Source organism: Thalassophryne amazonica, chromosome 10 (genome assembly GCF_902500255.1).
Source record: "Thalassophryne amazonica chromosome 10, fThaAma1.1, whole genome shotgun sequence".
Taxonomy (NCBI): domain Eukaryota; kingdom Metazoa; phylum Chordata; class Actinopteri; order Batrachoidiformes; family Batrachoididae; genus Thalassophryne; species Thalassophryne amazonica.
Window position 1 is genome coordinate 66,979,059 of NC_047112.1, and position 22,532 is coordinate 67,001,590.

The 22,532-nt window shown below is 44.3% G+C and overlaps 1 protein-coding gene across 5 annotated transcripts in view; it reads left to right on the forward strand.

Moving 5' to 3' along the window:
* Positions 1 to 22,532, forward strand: part of eps15l1a (epidermal growth factor receptor pathway substrate 15-like 1a) — a 260,935-nt gene that overhangs the window by 9,505 nt on the left and 228,898 nt on the right. For all 5 annotated transcript variants that reach the window (XM_034180180.1, XM_034180179.1, XM_034180181.1 and 2 more), the window contains exon 3: positions 7,282 to 7,371. In XM_034180180.1, the coding sequence (XP_034036071.1) occupies positions 7,282 to 7,371 (90 nt within the window). The remainder of the gene's footprint in view (positions 1 to 7,281; positions 7,372 to 22,532) is intronic.

A 22,532-nucleotide genomic window follows, 5' to 3' on the forward strand; every position in this document is an offset into this window, starting at 1 on the left:
ATACATGACAAAAACCCTCTATGGACAGTTGTTGAAAATTAGCATATTTTGCTATTACAACTAAAACATTGCATCTGGTTTGTCCAATGTCAATGTTATGTCCATATTAAATAAATAAATAAATAAATGCTGAAGTCTCTGGATGTGGAGGGATTGTCTTGGATGAAACGTCTCTTCAACATTGCGTTGAGGTCTGGGACAGTGCCTGAGGAGTGGCAAATGGGTGGTGGTCCCCATATTTAAAAAGGGGGACCAGAGAGTGTGTGCCAACTACAGGGGCATCACACTACTCAGCCTACCTAGTAAAGTCTACTCCAGGGTACAAGAAAGGAGGGTTCGGCCGATAGTCGAACCTCTGATTGAAGAGGACCAATCAGGGCATGACATAAACCAATTAGCCCCACTGGCCCACTGGGCCAGTAGAATTTAGAAGTTAGTGGCCCACAGTGTAGGAGCACTGGCCCTTGGTTTTGTGCGTGAGAGGTCATGATATTCCACTCTGAAATCCTGCAAATAAAACTTGCTATATAATATAAACCAATCCAGAAAAAAACATAAAATAGTCTATGGACCATGAAGTAAAAAAAAAAAATAGAATTTATCAGAGGGCATTCTCAAGTGTAAAAAATAAAGTCACTGAGGGCATTTTTTAAGCAACTTTCAGAGTTGGCTAACTCACAGTCAGAAATGTAAAGTACAGATGTAGGTCCATGTCAAAACTAAAAAGTATGCTTTGTCTGGATTGGAGTTATAGATATAAAAATAAAAAAAATTATGCTTGGCTCCTTTGCTAATGTTGTCACCGTGGGGTTTCCACAAAGGCAAGCTGGTTAGAGTTTTAAACTAGCTTCAAAACAGCCAGGGTTTACCAGGACCAAGCATATACTTTACTTACTTGTCAGCATACAACGGATAGGCCCTGCAGATTTGGCAGAAAACCTCATTCTACTCTTGGTCATGACCAAGCCACGGCCATTTCTGTGGCCAGGTCAGGACAAAACCTCTCTTCCTCTTGTTTCTTTCATATAGCCTGTCTCTCTCCCTTAACTCATCATCATTAGCTTCCTCTTCTGGCCAGTTCCTTTAGCAAAACTCTTTCCTGGTTGTTGTCCGGGTTTGGGTGGTTGTAGTTGTTTTTTTTTTTTATTGATTTTCACATATAATAAGCACACACATACAAAAAAATCAAACAAAAACACACCTCCAGAACACAAACAAACAGTGGAAGGTGGACACATCAGAACAACAAAAGGTGGTGACACTTTACAAGCAATTATACTGAAAAAGGAAAGTTAAACAATATGGAATGCATAAAAATAAATAAAAAGAAAAAAACCCCGAGTGCATATCATTTAAGTTTATCTATCAAACTGATTATTGGCTGCCATAGCTTATCAAAAACTCCTTCCCGACCAGACAATGTATACCTAATTTTCTCCAGGTGGAGAACATTTCCCAATTCCCTCAGCCACATCTCAAAAGCAGGAGGTTTATCATATTTCCAACAAAGAAGTATCACCTTTCTGGCCAAAAGTGTAATAAGAGAAATAATCTGTGCCTCATTTTTATCCCTCACCCAGCCCGGATCAGTCACCCCAAACAATGCTGTGACGGGTGTATAGGGGACCACTCTGCCAACCGCTTTAGTTAGAAGATCAAACAGTTTATTCCATAGGGGCTGTAGCTTTTGGCATTGTAAAAAGAGATGAGTCAACGTACTCTAGTCCTTTAAGCACTTAGCACAGAGAGGTGAAACATCCTTGTATATTTTTCCAAGTTTAGTGGGACATAAGTGCAGCCTATGCAAAACCTTGAATTGAATTAGAGTATGTCTGGTATTTATAGAACTACAGCATATATTCTTAATACACTTCTGCCATATTTCTTCAGTAATTTCTATCCCTAAGTCATTTTGCCATTGCGTCCTAAAAGAGTCGGATGTAGGAATGTGTATATTTACTAAAATATTATAAAGGCGAGACACAGCACCTAGAGTATGATTTAACAGACATAATGTTATCAAGGGCAGAATGCTGTGGGACAGTCTCATATTGTAGAATAGAGGCTTTGATGAAATCCCACAACTGTAAGAATCTGAAAAAATGCGATTTGGGGAGATTAAATTTCAGACTTAATTGTTGAAAAGATGCTAAATGTCCGTCAATATACACATCTTTTAGGGAGCATATCCCCTTTTGTCTCCATGTCGCAAATGCAACATCTTCCATCCCTGGCTTAAATGCATGATTATCACATATTGGGGCATCTAGATACATTTTAGGACCCTTCACTGTGCTCAAAACCTGATTCCAAACCTTCCTAGAATTTAAAATTATAGGATTTCTACTATAACGTGTATCTTTTACCTTTGTCGGGCTGTTAAGTAGGGCAGGGAGACAAGTTTGCCGACAAGATGTGTGTTCCATAATCAACCATGAAGGCTGCCCTTCTAAATCAGCTCCTGGTACGCATTTGCATCAAAAAGAAAAAATGTTTAGGTGTGCAGCCAAATAATATAATCTAAAGTTTGGGAGACCGAAGCCTCCACAAGTCTTATGTTTAATCATATGTTTGCTAGAAATCCTAGGGACCTTTCCTGCCCAAATAAAAGATGATATAATAGAATCAAGCTTTTTAAAGTACACCAGAGGAATGCATATTGGGATGGACTGAAAGATATATAAGAATCTAGGTAGCGACACCATTTTAATGGCATTAATTCGCCCCACTAACGAGATAGGCAATGTAGACCAAAACTCAATATTTTTCTCTAATTGATTAACCTTGCTATCCCAGTTCAGCTTCAATAGTTGTGATATATTGCGTGTAACTACAACACCAAGGCACTCAGACTTATCTAGAGCTAATCTAAACGGGGTACTTCGCAAATAAGCCATATTTGCCCCTCCCGACAAAGGCATAAGTTCACTTTTTGTCCAGTTTATTTTATATCCTGAGAAGGAACCAAATTCATCAATAAGCTGTGGTAAAGGGCCAATAGAGGACTCAGGTTTAGATATGAACAGAACCACATCATCAGCGTAGGCAGAGAATTTGTGAGGTAAACCTTGATGTATTATCGGTAATATGTGTTGTGTGGGCCGCTGAAGAGGAGGTACTGCTGGCCCACCACCACCAGAGGGCGCCCTGCCTGGAGTGCGGGCTCCAGGCACCAGAGGGCGCTGCCGCCGACGAAGGCTGCCAGGGTGACAGCTGTCACCCATTACTGGACACAGCTGACTGCACTCAGGACGGAGGTATATCAGCAGGACAGCGTCTCCACCTCAGTGCCGAGATACCGCCTTGAGATTAAGGTAACCTTCTCTGCAAGCTCATATTGAAGACTCTGATAAACCTTGGTAAACCTTTTCAGGACAGCTGACTACAGAAAGCTACTTGCTTGGATAAGTACTCACCTTTCCTGCTTCATTGTAACAAGAGGTGGAGGCGGCTTCTCCCCTCTCTGTCTACTGGGTGCTGTCGCACCCATACCTGTGTGTTTGTGCTCTTTCCCGCCAGCAGTACCGGATCCGACGAGCGGAGGCAGTGGCCACCTGGGAATTCGGGACTTGGCGGTTCCAGTACTTCTGGGGTTCGGTGGCAGAGGAAATCTGGGTGGTTCCGGTTCGACTAGGACGGACGCCTCCTACCTTCGAGCCTGCCCACACGACACCAGCAGATTTCGGCTTCAAACTCCAAATTGTTAATTGTTGTATTGGTTGTGCTCTTTTCACAACAGTAAAACTTGTTATTCACCTTTCTCCATTGTCCGTTCATTGCGCCCCCTGTTGTGGGTCCGTGTACCTACACTTTCACAACAATATGTCCTGATTTAAGCGGATATGAGCTGCTAGAGGTTCCACAACCAATGCGAACAGAAAAGGAGAGATGGGATCTCCTTGTCGTGTGCCTCTATGTAATCTAAAGGATTTTGATATATTATTATTAGTTATTACTGAGGCAGTTGGTTCTTTATATAAGATTTTTATCCAATTAATAAAAGAATCACCAAACCCAAATTTAGATAATACAGTAAACATATATGGCCACTCAACCTGATCGAAGGCCTTCTCAGCATCCAGCGCCACCACTATGGAGTCATCTGAGCACCTAGCCGGACTATATATGAGATTAAACAATCTACGTAAATGAAAATAGATGTGACTGAGAAAGTGACAAAGTTGTGACTATGACTGGGTGGTTGTAGTTTAAACATAATTCAATTTGAATTTCAAAGCGTTCTGTTAGATTTGCATCTTGTTCGTCTTCCTTTCCTGCAGCTTTCCATGCATTTAAAGATGCTAACAAGCATTGCCGAAGATCTGTGATGGAAAAGGCTGAACGCATGCTCCACGCATCGACAACATACATTTCAATGTGCGCGAGAATCTGCCGGCGCATGGAGCATGGTGTGATACCAAAACAAACATGGCAGACTTAATGACACAGAGATGTGAAGAAATTCGACTTTGCCGCCGCAAAATATGGTAAAATAAATAGTTTTGTGTATTTTTGTAGTGGCCCGAGCAGGCCAGCATTTGATAAACTGTAGTGGCCCGATAGTGGGCCAAATCGGCTCCGGGTCAGCGGGCAAATGGCTATGTCTAGCCCTGACAATGCGGGTTCCTGGTCGGAACAACCGACCAGCTCTTCACTCTCACAAGGATCCTGCAGGTTGCCTGGGAGTATGCCCACCCAGTCTACATGTGTTTTGTGGACTTGGAGAAGGCGTATGATCGGGTACCCCGGGAGGTACTGTGGGAGGTGCTGCGGGAGTATGGAGTGAGGGGGGTCCCTTCTGAGGGCCATCCAGTCTCTGTACTCGCAAAGCGAGAGCTGTGTTCGGGTGCTCTGCAGTAAGGACTCGTTTCTGGTGGAGGTTGGCCTCTGCCAGGGTTGCGCCTTGTCACCAATCCTGTTTGTGATATTCATGGACAGGATATCGAGGCGTAGTCGGAGGGAGGAGGCTTTCCAGTTTGGTGGGCTCACGGTCTCATCACTGCTTTTTGCAAATGATGTGGCCTTGTTGACTTCATCGGCCGGTGACCTCCAACACTCACTGGATTGGATCGCAGCGCAGCCGAGTGTGAAGTGGCTGGGATGAGGATCAGCACCTCTAAATCTGAGGCCATGGTTTTCAGCAGGAAACCGATTGATTGCCTACTCCGGCTAGGGAATACAGCCTTGCCCCAAGTGAAGGAGTTCAAGTACCTCAGGGTCTTGTTCACGAGTGAGGGGTCGATGGAGCGCGAGATTGGCTGGAGAATCGGTGCAGCAGGGGCGGTATTGCATTTACTCTACCGTCCTTTTGTGACAAAAAGGGAGCTGACCCAAAAGGCGAAGCTCTCGATCTACTAGTCAATCTTTGTTCCTACTCTCACCTATGGTCACGAGACTTGGGTCATGGCCGAAAGAACTAGATCACGGGTACAAGCGGCCCAAAGGGGCTTCCTCAGGAGGGTGGCTGGTGTCTCCCTTAGAGATGGGTGAGACGTTTGGTCATCTGTGGGGAGCTCGGAGTAGAGTCGCTGCTCCTTTGCATTGAAAGAAGCCAGCTGAGGTGGTTCGGGCATCTGGTAAGGATGCCTCCTGGGCGCCTCCCAAGAGAGGTGTTCCAGGCACGTCCATCTGGGAGGAGACCCCGGGGAAGACCCAGGACTATGTGGAGAGATTATATCTCCACACTGGCCTGAGAACTCCTCGGGATCCCCCAGTCAGAGGTGATCAATGTGGCCCGGGAAAGGGAAGTCTGGGGTCCCCTGCTGGAGCTGTTGCCCCCACGACCCAAATCCGGAAAAGCGGTTGAAGATGAGTGAGTGAGTGGGAAAGGGGACTTACATTTTGGTGTTCACCACTGGTGCTTTGACATCAACAGTCCAACATGAACTTTAAATCGGACTCCAAAATTGTTCTCAGTCAACTTGCAAAAACAGTCAGATATTTCAAAACAATTCTGACGATGTAGTCCGTGATTCCGTGCACTGACTTTGTGTACATCCTCATTCCAGTGAAAAATCGTGTCAAAAATTTGTCTGGCTTGTCATCCTAATTTCAACCTCTTCATCTTAACAGCTCGTCATGCCTCTAGACAGCTTACGGTGTAGATGATTTGTTTTTTCGTGTTAGAAGAATTAGCAGTGTCAGTTAGCTCCTTCAAATCGTCGCCTGTCAGCAAAATAAGCTTTGAAATGTTTAGCTAAACGCCGCCCCCACTAGTGTGTGCGCGTGCAGTGTACGCGCAATGGTACAAAATGTATGGACCCAAATTTTGCACGGTAAATGGAACACGACAAATATGGGACGAATAATCCATGGCACATGGCGTACAAAGCACCAATGAAGTGACAGTGATCCACTCAGCCGTGTATGTATATGTGTGTGTGTATATATATATATATATATATATATATATATATATATATATATATATATATATAACCCAGCACCTTCAAGCTGCCCTTGCAGTTTTGTTGTACTTGCATTTCTTTGTCCTGTGCATTGACTAATAAAAGCATTCTGTTCTGTTCTACTCTGTTCTGTCGATGAATAACTGTTGATGGAGTGTCATCTGAGGGATGGGAGATCACGGTGTTCAGCTTAGACTTCCATTTTGCGTTCCAGTGGGAGAAATATTCAAATGCCTTCAATCTTTTTTTGAGGAACATTGTTTTTAAATATTTCAGTAATTTTCTCACTCATTTCTTGACAAACTGCAGATCTTCTGCCCATCTTTGCTCCTCAGAGTCTCACCCTTTCATTTATACTGCTTTCGTACCAAATCATGATTCCAATCACCTGCTTCATTATTTTATTTTATTTATTTACCTCTTTACTAGTCCTAAAGTCTATTAACAAATGAAATGAAGCTGAGCACAAAAACATTATTGGTATCAGTCTGTCACATCTTGAGGTCAGTCTGTCTGCAGTGAAACAGTGGAAGAATCATTGCAGGTTCTTTTAAATTTGTATTCTCCGTGTCATTACATCTTTTTTATTTTGCAATTGTAGTTTCTAAAGTAAGCATTCTAGTTGATTTAAAATGTGTACGTATTGTTTGGTGTGCCACCAGTCAGAAGTTTGGACACACATTCCCATTCTGTGTCCAAAGGTCCGACTCGTGTACGGATGATGAAATGGAGCTTGAAGGTTGTTTTGTTTGTTTTTCGCTGAGACTATACTTGGAGAGGTAACCCCCCATGTTGTAAATGTGTGGTGCAGAGGAAGCGTTTTCACAAGGAGAACAAGGGGTCACTGCCATTTAACATTTGTTTGTCTTTTAAGGTGGATCCAGGAAACACAGGGAGAGTTGGACCGACAGATGCAGCCTTGTTCCTGAAAAAGTCTGGGCTTCCTGACATTACTTTAGGAAAGGTAGGTTTTGTTTGGCCCAATTACAGGATGCCCCCCCCATGCATTTGGAATAATATTTATGAAGACCAGCCAAGACACACGTGGGTGTGTCCTTGACCTTCTCTTGCTGCTGGAGTTCTCAACGCGACACCTGCATGCTTAATTACGAGGTCTGTTAGAAAAGTAACGGACCTTTTTATTTTTTGCAAAAACTATATGGATTTGAATCATGTGTGATTGCATCAGCCAAGCTTGAACCTTCGTGCACATGCGTGAGTTTTTTCACACCTGTCGGTTGCGTCATTCGCCTGTGAGCACGCCTTGTGGGAGGAGTGGTCCAGCCCCCTCATCGGATTTTCATTGTCAGGAAATTGGCTGATCGACTGCCGCTTTGCTTCATCAAAATTTTTTCAGAAAGTGTGAGACAGCCAAGTGGAAACCATTTGGAAAATTCAGATGGCTTTCGGTGAAGATCTTATGGGGATCACACAGAGTAAGGACAATTACAACTAGATTAAAGACGGCCCACAGCAGCGGGTTGCCGCAATCGACAGACTCAAACGACCAGGTCATTTCCAAAGTGAACGCTTTGTTGATCCGGGACGTCGTCTGACTACCAGAGAAATGGCAAGACAGCTGGACATAACACTTTTTCGGCACATTCCACGGTTACAGGAGTTTTTGTAATGGAAAGAGGAGCGGAGAAATTCGCCACGGAGCCGCTCATGGCGCGGAACAAAAGCACCTCCATGTTGGTCTCACAGGACAAGCCCTAACATGCCCAGCTCTTGCACCATTCGGAAAATTCAGACGGCTTTCGGTGGCTTTTCAGTCGTGTGACTATCCGAGAAATTGTGGACGAGCTGGACATGCCACAACATGTCCTGTGAGGCTTCATCACGGCATTGCTTTTTGTTCTGTGCCCTGCGCCTCCGTCCCGACGCGTGAATTTCTCCGCTCCTCTTTCCATTACAAAAACTCCTGTAACAGTGGAATGTGCCGAAAAAGTGCTATGTCCAGCTGTACATGTACAGTTTTAAAGATGGAGCGGATTTCCGCACTTCCAAAATATCACCAAGATCACTAAAAAATAAATGAATATTTGGAGTCAGTCTGGTTCAGGGATCTGCAAATATACTGTCAAAAGAGCCATTTGTGTCCCGTCTTCCACAAGTAAAATTCTTCTCGAGCCACAAAATATATTCAGCTTGGGACTCTGGCAAGGGCCGCCGCATTCCTCCCCTCTCCTCCTTTTCTCTTCTCCATCTCTGCTCTGACCTTCAAAGTCCCAGCTTCACCAGAATGAATTGTTTAAATTAAGATTTGGATTAACCATGGAATTGATCAGCTGGTCTCTCAACGCTATTGACACCATTTTTTTCAAGGAAATCATGGATGGGGAACCCTGCGTGCCCTGATGGAACCTACCCAGTGGGCTATGTTCTCGACACCTGGGAGAAATGGCACGTGGCGTGCTTGGCTCTGCTCTCTGTGGAAGACGTTGAGGATTTATTTCTATTTGCTTTTATGGTGGGAGGTTTGGCACTGAGTGGTTTGTGTGCTGCCCTGACCTCCAGGAATATTAGCAAGACGGCTGCTACCAGAATCTTGTCCCCTCATCTGTCCGTCATGATTAATGAGTTGGGCAAGGCAGTGCAATCTGACTGCATTAACTCTTGAACTCAAATGCAAAATGGATACCATCTTGGAGCATATTGCTGCATTGCAAAGGAATGTGCTGCTGAGGACCGGAGAATATTCTTCATAAGTTTGGACTCTAGCTGGTCAGAGGTGCAGTAAATGGAATTCTGTATCTCTCCGCCTAACATCAACATGGCAGTCTTATCGGCTCCTGAAGGTCAAATGCCTTGCTCTTCACCCAGAAGGATCTACGGCCTTGGTGAAGGAATTCGGCTCCCCCTTCTTATCTGTCTACCCCCCCTCCAGCCTGCTGTTGCCAAGCAACACCAGACTTCACGGACAGAAACTGACACAAACTTAACTCATCTGCACACGACGCACGTCTCCCTCCATCCATCCCTATTACCCCCCTCCCCTTGTGTCTTTCCACTCCTCTTACCCTGGCCTCCTCCCTGCCACCCTGGAGGTAGCACGGCTTTTGCTGCTGCAGTCTTCAATTCCCCAAGATGGGCGGCGCAGGCCCCTCCTGCTGCAGCCTTCACCCACTTTGCCTCAATTCGGATGACGGACTACTTCACGTTTAGTGCACATAAACAATGTCAAATGTATATGTTTGTCTTTAATTCTGATGTGTGCCATTATTACATTCACCTAGTAATAATTGTGGATTAATTACTGTATTTTGTCTGAGGTAATTGGAGTGTAAACATCATTTCATTGTTGTTGCACTCATGTAATGACAATGACAATAAATCTCATCTCATATTTGACCTTTAAAATAGATGAATAAAGATGATTCAACTTATAATGTTTTTTTCTATTATACAGTTCAGCTACATATATTTTAATTGTTCTTTTTGTTTTGTTTTTTTTTACAATTCCAAATCAGAAAAGTTTGGAGGATATGAAAAATGTGGTGGTGGACATGTAAAAGTAGAATGTAGAAGTATAAAAGGGGGTGTTCACAATAATAGTAGCATCTGCTGTTGACGCTACAAACTCAAAACTATTATGTTCAAACTGCTTTTTTAGCAATCCTGTGAATCACTAAACTAGTATTTAGTTGTATAACCACAGTTTTTCATGATTTCTTCACATCTGCGAGGCATTAATTTTGTTGGTTTGGAACCAAGATTTTGCTCGTTTACTAGTGTGCTTGGGGTCATTGTCTTGTTGAAACACCCATTTCAGGGGCATGTCCTCTTCAGCATAAGGCAACATGACCTCTTCAAGTATTTTGACATATCCAAACTGATCCATGATACCTGGTATGCGATATATAGGCCCAGCACCATAATAGGAGAAACATGCCCATATCATGATGCTTGCACCACCATGCTTCACTGTCTTCGCTGTGAACTGTGGCTTGAATTCAGAGTTCGGGGGTCATCTCACAAACTGTCTGTGGCCCTTGGACCCAAAAAGAACAATTTTATTCTCATCAGTCCACAAAATATTCCTCCATTTCTCTTTAGGCCAGTTGATGTGTTCTTTGGCAAATTGTAACCTCTTCTGTACATGTCTTCTATTTAACAGAGGGACTTTCCGGGGGATTCTTGCAAATAAATTAGCTTCACACAGGCGTCTTCTAACTGTCACAGCACTTACAGGTAACTCCAGACTGTCTTTGGTCATCCTGGAGCTGATCAGTGGGTGAGCCTTTGCCATTCTGGTTATTCTTCTATCCATTTTGATGGTTGTTTTCCATTTTCTTCCATGCATCTCTGTTTTTTTTTTTTTTCATTCATTCATTCATTCATTCATTTTCCATTTTAAAGCATTGGAGATCATTGTAGATGAACAGCCTATAATTTTTGGCACCTGCGTATAAGTTTTCCCCTCTCCAATCAACTTTTTAATTAAACTACGCTGTTCTTCTGAACAGTGTCTTGAACATCCCATTTTCCTCAGGCTTTCAAAGAGAAAAACATGTTCAACAGGTGCTAGCTTCATCCTTAAATAGGGGACACCTGATTCACACCTGTTTGTTCCACAAAATTGACGAACTCACTGACTGAATGCCACACTACTATTATTGTGAACACCCCCTTTTCTACCTTTTTTTACTAATAGCCCAGTTTCGTAGCCTTAAGAGTGTGCATATCATGAATGCTTGGTCTTGTTGGATTTGTGAGAATCTACTGAATCTACTGGTACCTTGTTTCCCATGTAACAATAAGAAATATACTCAAAACCTGAATTAATCTTTTTAGTCACATAGCACTACTATTATTCTGAACACTACTGTAAATAAATACAGAATACAATGATTTGCAAATCCTCTTCAACCTATATTCAGTTGAATACACCACAAAGACAACATATTTAATGTTCAAACTGATAAACTTTATTGTTTTTGTGCAAATATTGGCTCATTTTGAAATGGATGCCTGCAACACATTTAAAAAAAGCTGGGACAGGGGCAAAAAAAGACTGGGAAAGTTGATGAATGCTCAATGAACACCTGTTTGGAACATTCAGCAGGTGAACAGGTTTATTGGAAACAGGTGAGTGTCATGATTGGGTATAAAAAGAGCATCCCCAAAGGCTCAGCCGTTCCCAAGCAAAGACAGGGCGAGGATCACCACTTTGTGAACAACTGTGTGAAAGAATAGTCCAGTAGTTTAAGAACAATGTTTCTCAACGTTCAGTTGCGAGGAATTTAGGGATTCCATCATTTACAGTCCATAATATAATCAGAGAATCTGGAGAACTTTCTACATGTAAGCGGCAAGGCCGAAAACCAACATTGAATTCCCGTGACCTTCGATCCCTCAAGCGGCACTGCATTAAAAACCGACATCGTTGTGTACAGGATCTTACCACGTAGGCTCAGGAACACTTCAGAAAACCATTGTCGTTTAACACAGTTCGTCGCTACATCTACAAGTGCAAGTTAAAACTCTACCATGCAAAGTGAAAGCCATACATCAACAACATCCAGAAATGCCGCCGCCTTCTCTGGGCCCGAGCTCATTTGAAATAGACAGACACAAAGTGGAAAAGTGTGCTGTGGTCTGATGAGTCCACATTTCAAATTGTTGTTGGAAATCATGAACGTCATGTCCTCCGGACAAAAGAGGAAAAAGAAGATCCAGATTGTTACCAGCGCAAAGTTCAAAAGCCAGCATCTGTGCTGGTATGGGGTGTGATAGTGCCCATGGCATGGGCAACTTACACATCTGTGATGGCACCATGAAACGTGAGTTTCATTCTACTGAAACAGCCCTGTCGAAGGTGTCTAGTGACATGATGATGGCAGCTGACACTGGCAAATGTTCTGTGCTGATTCTGCTTGATCTGTCTTTGGCGTTTGATACCGTTGACCATGGCATTCTGATAAACAGATTGCGGGATTTGGTTGGAATGTCAGGTTGTGTTTTAGAGTGGTTTACCTCTTACCTGACTGGTAGAACTTTTAGTGTGACGGTGGGCAATGCAGTGTCGGAATCTGCAGATCTTCTGTGGGGTGTGCTGCAGGGATCGGTCTTGGGACCTGTTTTGTTCTTGTTGTATCTCCTTCCTCTCAGCAAGCTGATCCAGCAGTTCAGTGATGTGTCCTATCATTTGTATGCTGATGATCTGCAGCTGTACTGCTCTTTTAAGACAACTGAGCCACAGAAACTCTGCTCTCTCACAAATTGTTTGGTCAAAATTACGGAATGGCTCACTGAGAACAGTCTGCAGTTAAATTCCAATAAGACTGAGACTCTGATTGTAGCACCAGATAGTGCTGTACCTGGAATTAAGCAGCATCTCGGTAGCCTAAGATGCACGGTCAAAAGCAGCCTGCGTAACCTGGGTGTCATTTTGGATGGAGGGATGTCTCTGGAGCAGCACACAAATTACCTGGTTAAGAACTGTTTTTTCCAAATTTGGAACATCTCTAAGCTCCGTAATATGGTGACTTTAAAAGAGCTTGAGATGATTGTTCATGCGTTCGTCTCATCGCGTTTGGATTATTGTAACAGTCTTTTCACCTGTCTGAATAAGAAGGAGTTGGCCCGCCTGCAGGTTGTGCAAAATTCTGCTGCGCGCCTGCTTACCCGCACCCGCAGGAGGGACCATATTACTCCTATTCTTAATACATTGCATTGGCTGCCTGTCTCCTACAGGATTCATTACAAAATCCTGGTATTGACTTTTAGAGCTCTGCATGGACATGCACCGGAGTACATCAGGGACCTGATCCAGCCTTATGCTTCCTCCAGGAGCCTCAGGTCGTTCAATCAGAACCTGTTGATGGTTCCTCGGACCAGTTTTAAAACTCACGGGGACAGATCTTTTAAAGCAGTGGCGCCTAGCCTCTGGAATGAGCTTCCCTGTGCCCTTCGTTCTCTGGATTGTATAGATACTTTTAGAAGGCAACTAAAGACGCATTTCTTTAAGTTAGCTTTTTAGCCTAATATTGTATTTTATTGTTTTCGTATGTTATTTTTAGATAATTTTTGTATGCCATGTGCAGCGCTTTGTGACCCTGGTCTGTGAAAGGCGCTTTATAAATAAAGCTTACTTACTTACTTACTTATTTACATTTTACACAGCGTCCCAACTTCATTGGAATTGGGGTTGTACATCATTCAGAAATACAAACACTGTGGTACTTTATTCAATTTCTGCTTCTGAACATCACTGCAGAGTTTCTCCACATCAGGATTTTTTTAACACACGTGTGTGTGATTTTTATAACGTTCATTCATATATTCTCATTTTTAAGGAATTCTGACCATTTATTTCATCTCATAATTTCAGTATAACTGTCACCGACACACGCACATGGTGTGAACAGGGCGTACCGTCAGAACCGTCCAGGGTGTAATAAAGGCAGAGTCACATTTTTGTTTCTTTTCTTAATGTGTTGCTTCACTCTGCTCTCCGCGCGCTCTCTCTATGCAGTGACTGAAGCGGCTCATACCCCCCCCCCCCGCAGCAAGGCAACTCTCTCTCACACACACACACACACACACACACGGCTCCAGCGATCAGACTCAGTCCTAATTTTAGACTGCTTTAAACAAGCCGCCTGCTGTTTTTTCAGCCGTCTTTTTGAAAATTGACTGCCCAAATGACGGCAGGAGGGCTCGCTGTCTAAAACCTTGTCGGTGAGAGTAGGAATGAAGATTGACCAGTAGATCAAGAGCTCTGCCTTTTGGCTCAGCTCCCTTTTTGTCACAACAAAAAGGATGCTTATTCGCCGTCTTTGGACGGTTTTCCATCTTTTTGTAAATGCTTGCCATCTGAAAGAACGCTCTTTTGAAGGTAGTAAATGTGCAACGTATCGATGTTCCAAACAATTTCCTGCCTGCTTCCTGCCCCAAATCTCATAGCGTCGTTCAACAAATTTTCTACCTCATCCATTTCTCATCGTTTATTTCCAATTTTGCACAAAGTAGATACAGGTATGGCAATAATTTAACACTTGCAAATTCTGTGATATTTTGGTATTGTTGCATGATAAATGTAATGCTTAGTAAGGTTGGGTATCGAAACCCGGTTCTCTTCGGGTATCATTAAGAAATGAATCGATCCACCGACATCAATAGCCTTTTTGCTTACGGAGTGGCTGTACGCCCAACCGTTGGTTGGTTCAGTAAAGTAAATGCGCGAGCATATATACCCAACCACAACCGACCATTGAGCGCGCTTGTAAATTTACTTCCGGTTTCAACACGGGGGGAAAAAGACAGTTATTTTCTCACTGGCTGTGGGAGGGCTTGCAGCCCGCGGAGGGGCTGTGATTTAAAGCGGTTCTGTTTGGCTCATCACACCCAGGAAACTGTGTCAAACTAACACCATCTTACAGGCAACAAGCAGCATTTTGTTCAAAAACTGTTTGATTGTTGTTAACAGGCTTCCATTCAAAATGCTTATGAAGCTTGTCTGCTTTCATCCATTGCGGTGTTTTCACAGTAATTAAAGACGGCGCCGTTAAATGTGTCAAACATACGCCGCTTTTCACGCCGCAATAGAACCTTAAAAAAGTGGTGTAAAAAAACGTAGTTTAGATGCACAAAACGCGTCAAATACACAATCACGGTTGAGCGAATAAGGTAAGACATTATATTTATCTGCCCAACGGTTGGGCGAATAAGGTAAGATATTATATTTATCTGCTCAACGGTTGGGTGTGTAATAATACAATAACATGCTTTTGGAGGGCGGTATGCATTTTCAGAGGCCCAACGTCCATGCCCAGTCTCCCAAAATGACTGATATTCGCCCGAGTTAGATGAGGGCGAATATCGGTCCCAGCCCCTTTATCATGTGATTTACCCTAGAAGCACCTGCAGAGTTAATTCCACAAAGTGGAATCGAGGATTACAGGCTGGAGGATCACTGTTAAATAAGTCTTTCTCCTTAATACTTTTTCTTGAAAATTTTAGAAATATTTATTTTTCATTGGTATTAGTATATTTTACTTAAATTTTAAAGTTTTTCTTTGGTAGCCTTTAACTTCATTTTCCCCACAATTTTTTATCTATTTTATTTTTTAGTCTCTTTCCCCAACTGTATTTCAAGTGCTGGTCTGAAGGCTAGGTACGACGAGCAGGGGAGAGGCAGGAAGGGTGTACACCATAAATGTAATTTAGCTTTAAATAATGAGTAGGGCAGTCACATCTCCTCCTCTCCTGATCTACCGGGGAATTGGCAAGACGGCTGCGACCAGAGTCATGACCCCTCACCTGTCCATCATGATTAACGAGTTGGGCAAGGCAATACACTCTCAGACTGCATTAACTCTTGAACTCTGACAGAAATTGGATAACATCTCGGTGCAAATGTACGCCTTGCAAAGGAAGATGTCAGAGACCAGGGAATACTCATAAATTGGATTTGGTCAGTCAGAGGAGCTGCAGATGTGTTTCTCTGTTCAACCCTAAACATGGCAGGCTTATCAGCCTCCGAAGGTCAAAGCGCCCTGCTGTTTCCCTCCAGAAAAATTTCTACGGCCATGGTGAACCATTCGGCTTATTCCGTTTATCTTCTGCCCTCCCCGACAGTCTGATGTCAAGGCAACTACAGCCATTTTGCACACACTGACAGAAACTGATACAAACTCATTTGACTGATACAAACTCATCTCATCTGGCCACATGACGTACACCCCCTCTCCCACCACCCCTACCACCGCCCCCCCTTGCCTCCGCCCTGCCACTGCCCTCGAGCCCGTGGCTGAGCGGGACACTGCCCCCCCCCCCCCCCCCAGACACACACACACAAACACACACTCACATTGCCTCAATTCGGATGACAAACTGTGTTAAAGTTTAGTGTACATAAACAATCAAATGTATATGTATGGGTGTTCTAATTCTGATGTGTGCCATTATTACGTTCAACTTGTAGTAATTTTGTATTAATTGTATTTTTGTCTGATTAGGTGTGAAGAAATTTCAGTTCACTTAAAATGACAGTAAATCTATCTATCTTATCTATCTAATCTATCTATCTAATCTATCTGCCATTGTAGTCAAGACAATGCCTAAATGTAATCCAAACTATACAGTAGATTTTGCAAAAAAGGATGTAAATGTCTGCCATGAATATTTACATCAAGGAGGAGGAACAGCACAGAGTGATGTATGAGTGGAGATGGCGGTGGAGTTTCTAACCAGATTGTTTAATAAAATCTTGGAAAGTGAGAGGGTGCCTGAGGAGTGGAGAAGAAGTGTGTCTGGCTCTCATAGTCTGTCTCCATGGACTATGATGTTTGCAGATGACATTGTGATCTGTAGTGAGAGCAGAGAGCAGGTTGAGTCGAGCTTGGAGTGGTGGAGATATGCTCTGGAGAGCAGGGGAATGAAAGTCAGTAGGAGCAAGACTGAGTCTATGTGTGTGAATAACAGGGAGCCCAGTGGAATAGTGCAGTTATGAGGATAGAAGTAGTGAAAGTAGATGAGTTTAAATACTTGGGGTCAGCTGTCCAAAGCCATGAAGATTGTGGTAGAGAGGTGAAGAAGAGAGTGCAGGGAGGGTGGAGTGGGTAGAGAAAGGTGGCAGGAGTGATTTGTGACTGAAGATTATCTGCAAGAGTGAAAGGGAAAGTCTACAAGACAGTAGTGAGACCAGCTATGTTGGACGGCTTAGAGACGGTGGCACTAACAAAAAGACGGGAGGCGGAGCTGAAGATGTTGAGATTCTCTTTGGGAGTGACAAGGATGGACAGGATTAGGAATGAACATATCAGAGGTACAGCTCAGGTGGGACAGTTTGGAGACAAAGTCAGAGAGGTGAGATTGAGATGGTTTGGACATGTGCAGAGGAGGTACCCAGGGTATATAGGGAGAAGGATGTTGAGGATGGAGTCACCAGGCAGGAGGAGAAGAGGGAGGCCAAAGAGGAGGTTTCTGGATGTGCTGAGGGAGGACATGCAGGTGGTTGGTGGGACAGAGGAAGTCACAGAAGACAGGGTGAGATGGAGAATAATGATGTGATGTTGCGCCCCCTAATGGGAGCAGCCGAAAGAAGAAGAAAATATTGATATTTCAATATTCTGACAATGACATTTTGATGGAAGACTCTGTTGACGGTGGAGTTAGAAACTCAAACTCAACATATAACACAGATTTGAACCCTGAATGTGTTGTTTTCAAACGATGTGTTTTTCTGATTACAGTTTCCACATCCACTCCAGGAACAATGTTGAAACTTGGACGAGCTTTAAATCATCTGCTGGGAACTTACCAGCTGTGTTTTTTTTTTGAAACAGCAGATATCGGTTTTCATGCATAAATTGGAACACAGAATTTCACAAATTGCTTTCTGTGTCTCATTTCAGAGACAAAACACACACAGGGACTGTTACTGCATGCTAACCAGTTAGCTTATTAGCACTGCATTAGAAGACGGTGGCAAATTCTTTAAAACTGTGAAAGAAGGTGTTGTAAAAACACCAACAGTTAAATCCACCGTCAATCGTCGCTTTTAGCGGTGTGCTTTGCTCAGGTTGTCAGCCGCCATCAGAAATGAAGGAATCAAACTTTCCTGCAGGCTAGAACCACATTTCCCATCATGCATTTGCAGTTCTCCGGTGACGGACTGCCGGTTACGTGTCTTCTGGCGTGCCAGTCATTCTTGAAGGGAGGATCACACACGCTCCGTCCTGAAGGTGTCGCCTCATCGGACACTTTACTGATATGTACATATTCAGTCACCTGTCCAAAGAAAAGTGGCAGTAAAAATCATGATTTGTATTAATGACAATCAGTTTGTCCAACAGGGAGCTGGTCTGTCTAGAGATATGTAGACCTGTGGTCCAGTCCCACACAGGCCGTCCATCTGTGCCTTTGGACAAGACACGTAATCTGCATCCGCCTCAGTCACCCCCCCCCATTAGAGAACAGCACGTCCATGCCTGGGGATGTCACAATCTTTCAGTGTAGTGTGCGCCTGCGTGAATGGGCAGCACGTCTGTCGCTCCTCGTTCTGTCTTCTTTTTCATCCTGCTGCTATCTTTTTTTGATATGCACTGCACTAAAATTAGGTATGCAAGGAAGGACTTGCTGAAACTCTGGACAAATGCCATCGCTGGAGAAAGGCATGTGATTCCTACAGAGCTAAGGCAGATATACCGGGGAAGATGTGCTGGATACCAGCGCAGGGCCAAAGCTGTGGCTAGAGTCGCCAAACGGAGGATTTTTAAACTACCAGTCCCCTCCGTGGTGATGGGTAATGTCAATGCGCTGTCTAATAAGATGGATGAACTTACCATGTTGATCCGGTGCCAGTCGAGCTACATGGAGAGTAGTCTGCTTCTGTTTACGGAGACGTGGCTAACCAGCTACGTACCGGATGCTAACATGGATCTACCCGGCTTTTCCACCGTGCGCGCTGACCGGGATCCCAGGACCAGCGGGAAGAGCAAAGGTGGGGGCCTTATTTTGTACTCCAATAAGCGGTGGTGTCATCCTAACCATCTGACTGTCAAAACTGTAATATGTAGCCGGGATTTGGAGCTGCTGTTAGCATCAGACCGTACTACATACCATGTGAGTTTTCCCACGTCATCGCGCTCTGTGTTTACATTCCTCCGAGTGCCAATGCGGAGACAGCGCTAGAGTCCATCTACAACGTCACTACAGCGCTTCAGTCACAACATTCGAATGGTTTCTTCATTATTTCTGGCAATTTTAATCATGTCCTATTGGACACTACTCTGCCCTCCTTCCACCAATATGTCACCTGTCCCACAAGAAAAACTAAGACCATTGACCTGTTGTATGCAAACACCATCAATGCATATTCAGCTTCCCCCCTACCTCCACTAGGCAAATCTGACCATAATCTGGTCCACTTACAACCCACTTACACTCCTCTGGTTAAAAGGCAATCAGTGATAACCAGGTCTGTTCGAAAATGGTCACCTGAAGCAGAGGATGCTCTCAGGGACTGTTTTGCCACCACAGATTGGAGTGTTTTGCTTGATGCTCATGGAGAGGACCTCAAGGGGGCGGTGGGCTGTCTGTCGGATTATCTGAACTTTTGTATGGACCAGGTGGTACCAGTCAGAACTGTTAAATGTTTTGACAATAACAAGCCGTGGATCACAGCTGAGGTGAAGGGGTTCCTGAACAGGAAGAAGTGGGTGTTTAGGAGCAGGGATTGGGAGGGGGTGAGGGCAGTGCAGGGGGAGCTCAAACTTTGTTTAAAGCAGGCTAAAGAGGAGTAGGGTAAAAAGCTGGAGAGGACGCTGTCTAATATAAACATGCGGGAGGTCTGGAGAGGAATGAAAACCATCACTGGCTGTGGTAGTAAGGGCAAGCTGGGTTGCATGGACATTCAGAGAGCTGAGGAGCTGAACACCTTTATTAATTGGTTCAGCTCACCGCCCGACCAATCCCCCACAGCCTATTGTCAGCTCCCCAGACCACCCCCGTCCTGACTCTCCCCTATGTGCCTCTTTCTCTCCCTCACTAGCCCCCAACTCACCAAACTCAACTCACCCCTCCATTACCACAAACCAGGTGACTACAGCACTGCGACGTCTCCACCCTAGGAAGGCTGCGGGACCTGACTCGGTTTGTCCAAGGCTCTTGAAAGCCTGTGCTGTGGAGCTGGGAGAACCGCTGCAACGGGTCTTGGCTTGAGTCTGTGGCTGGGCAAGGTTCCCTTACTATGGAAAACTTCCTGTATTGTGCCAGTTCCTAAGATCAGTCACCCTTGCGAGCTCAATGACTACAGGCCAGTCGCCCTCACGTCACACGTGATGAAAACATTGGAGTGACTGGTTCTGCAGTTCATGCAGCCCCAGGTGCAGGCAGTGAGGGATCCTCTCCAGTTTGCCTACCGGGAGAGGGTGGGTGTTGAGGATGCGGTCCTCTATCTCCTACACCGTGTTCTTAAGTACCTGGATGGGGGGGGATGCACTGTGAGAATGATATTTTTTGACTTCTCCAGTGCTTTTAATACCATCTACCCCAGCCTTCTCCAGGATAAACTCAACATCATGGCTGTGGACCCCCATTTAGTGAGCTGGATCTCAGACTATCTTACCAATAGGCCGCAGTTTGTCCGGGTGGGGGACTGCAGGTCTTCAACTCTGACTTGCAGTACTGGAGCACCTCAGGGCACAGTGCTCTCTCCTCTCCTCTTCACCCTCTACACCATGGACTTTCGTTACAACTCCAATACATGTCACATGCGGAAGTTCTCAGATGACACTGCAATTGTGGCATGTATTCAGGAGGGTTACGGGAGGGAGTACAGAGGCCTGGTGAAGGACTTTGTGCAGTGGTGCCGGCTGAATAAGCTCCAGCTGAACACCACTAAAACAAAGGAGATGGTGTTGGACTTTCGCCGGGCGCCACCCTCTCTGCAGCCCATTAACATAGGTGGAGCAGAGGTGGAGGTGGTCTCCACGCATAAGTACCTGGGACTACATCTGGACAATAAGCTGAACTGGGCAGCCAACATGGACGCTGTTTATAAGAAGGGCCAGAGCAGAATGTATTTTCTCAGAAGGCTGGCCTCGTTCAGATTCTGCCCTAAGTTAGTGCACCTGTTTTATCTGGCTATTGTGTCCAGTGTTCTTTTTTATGCCGCGGTGTGTTGGGGGGGGGCAGTGCTTTTAAGAAGGACATTCATTGACTGAACCGGCTCATTAAGAGGGCCGGTTCTGTAGTGGGTCTGGGCTTGGACTCTGTGGAGACAGTGGTGGAGCAGAGAACACTCACAAAGACCCATGCCATCCTGTCTAATGAGAGTCACCCACTGAACTCTCTTCTCCATCCAGAGAAGTTCAGTAAGCTCGAGATTTCGGTCATTGAGATGTTCTACAGAGAGACTGAGGAACTCATTTGTTCCGCGTGCCATTAGGCTGCTTAATGAGGCCTCTGCTGGGAGGGGCAGGAGGGAGAATGTGTTTTAGCAGCTAGTTTTTAGTTATTATTTATTTATTTCTGTGGTGGGCTTTGTTCCTTCCATTTTATTGTATCTTTTAATTCTATTTATCCCTGGAGCACAGATAATGCACAATTTCCCTTGGGATTAATAAAGTATTTGTCTGTCTGTCTGTCTGTAACATGTGTCCAACTGGTGTCCTGACCACAGGGTGTCGTAGACTCTAGTCTCCTTCATATTATGGAATCAGGAGATAAGTTCCGGCACCAACAGACCTTGGGGACTACACAGGTCTGACTACGTCTCTTTTGTCTCTGAAGAAGAAGAGACAGTGTATCGAACTTTCTGTCCTTGCTGAATGGGTCACATGTTGTAGGAAGGGACATCAGCGCTTGTTCTGTCTCAGGAAACTGTCGTATTTTCACATTGGCCGAACCATGTTAACACTATTTTATCGTGCTTTTATTGAATCTGTTTTAGCTTTTTCTTTGGTGGCATGGTTTGGCAGTTTGACATTGAAGGATAGGAACAGACTGAGTCAGATCATTAAATGGTCCAGTCGGTTGATTGGTGAATCGCAGCTGAGTTTGGAGTCCCTGTACACTAAACAATTACAGCGGATAACCAACTGCATTATAGTTGATGACTCCCACCCCCTGGCTAATGAATTTCAGCTTCTACCTTCTGGCCGTAGGTTTAGAGTCCCAAGGTGTAGAACAAAACGCTACAGGAGTAGTTTTGTCCCAGCAGCAGTTGTGCAACTGAACAAATCTTGGTAGGTTTGCATATGCTTATATTTAGATATTTATATACTTATTTATTTATTTGCCCTTTGCACACTAGTTTTAAGCTGACCATCTTTTTAGTGGTTTTAAGGTTGTGAGTCCTTGGTGGTGTTTGTTAACTTGTTTTGTGTATGTTCTTTGTTAGTATTTTTAGTGTTTTTTATTGTTGTTGTTGTGTTGACTAACATGGACGCCTTTTTTCTGTTTTCTGTTTGCTGCAAGCCAAATCTACCTACGGGTACAAATAAAGTTACCTGAACCTGTTATTTTGTGAAACTGCTGAAGCGGAAAGTTGACACTGCAGGAACACCAGCACCATTATGGTGGTAGACGAAAACCACATCACTGTCTCCACTGTAAAATATCCAGTAACATACATTTACATGTTCACAAATCACAGTTCCAGCAGTTCACGTC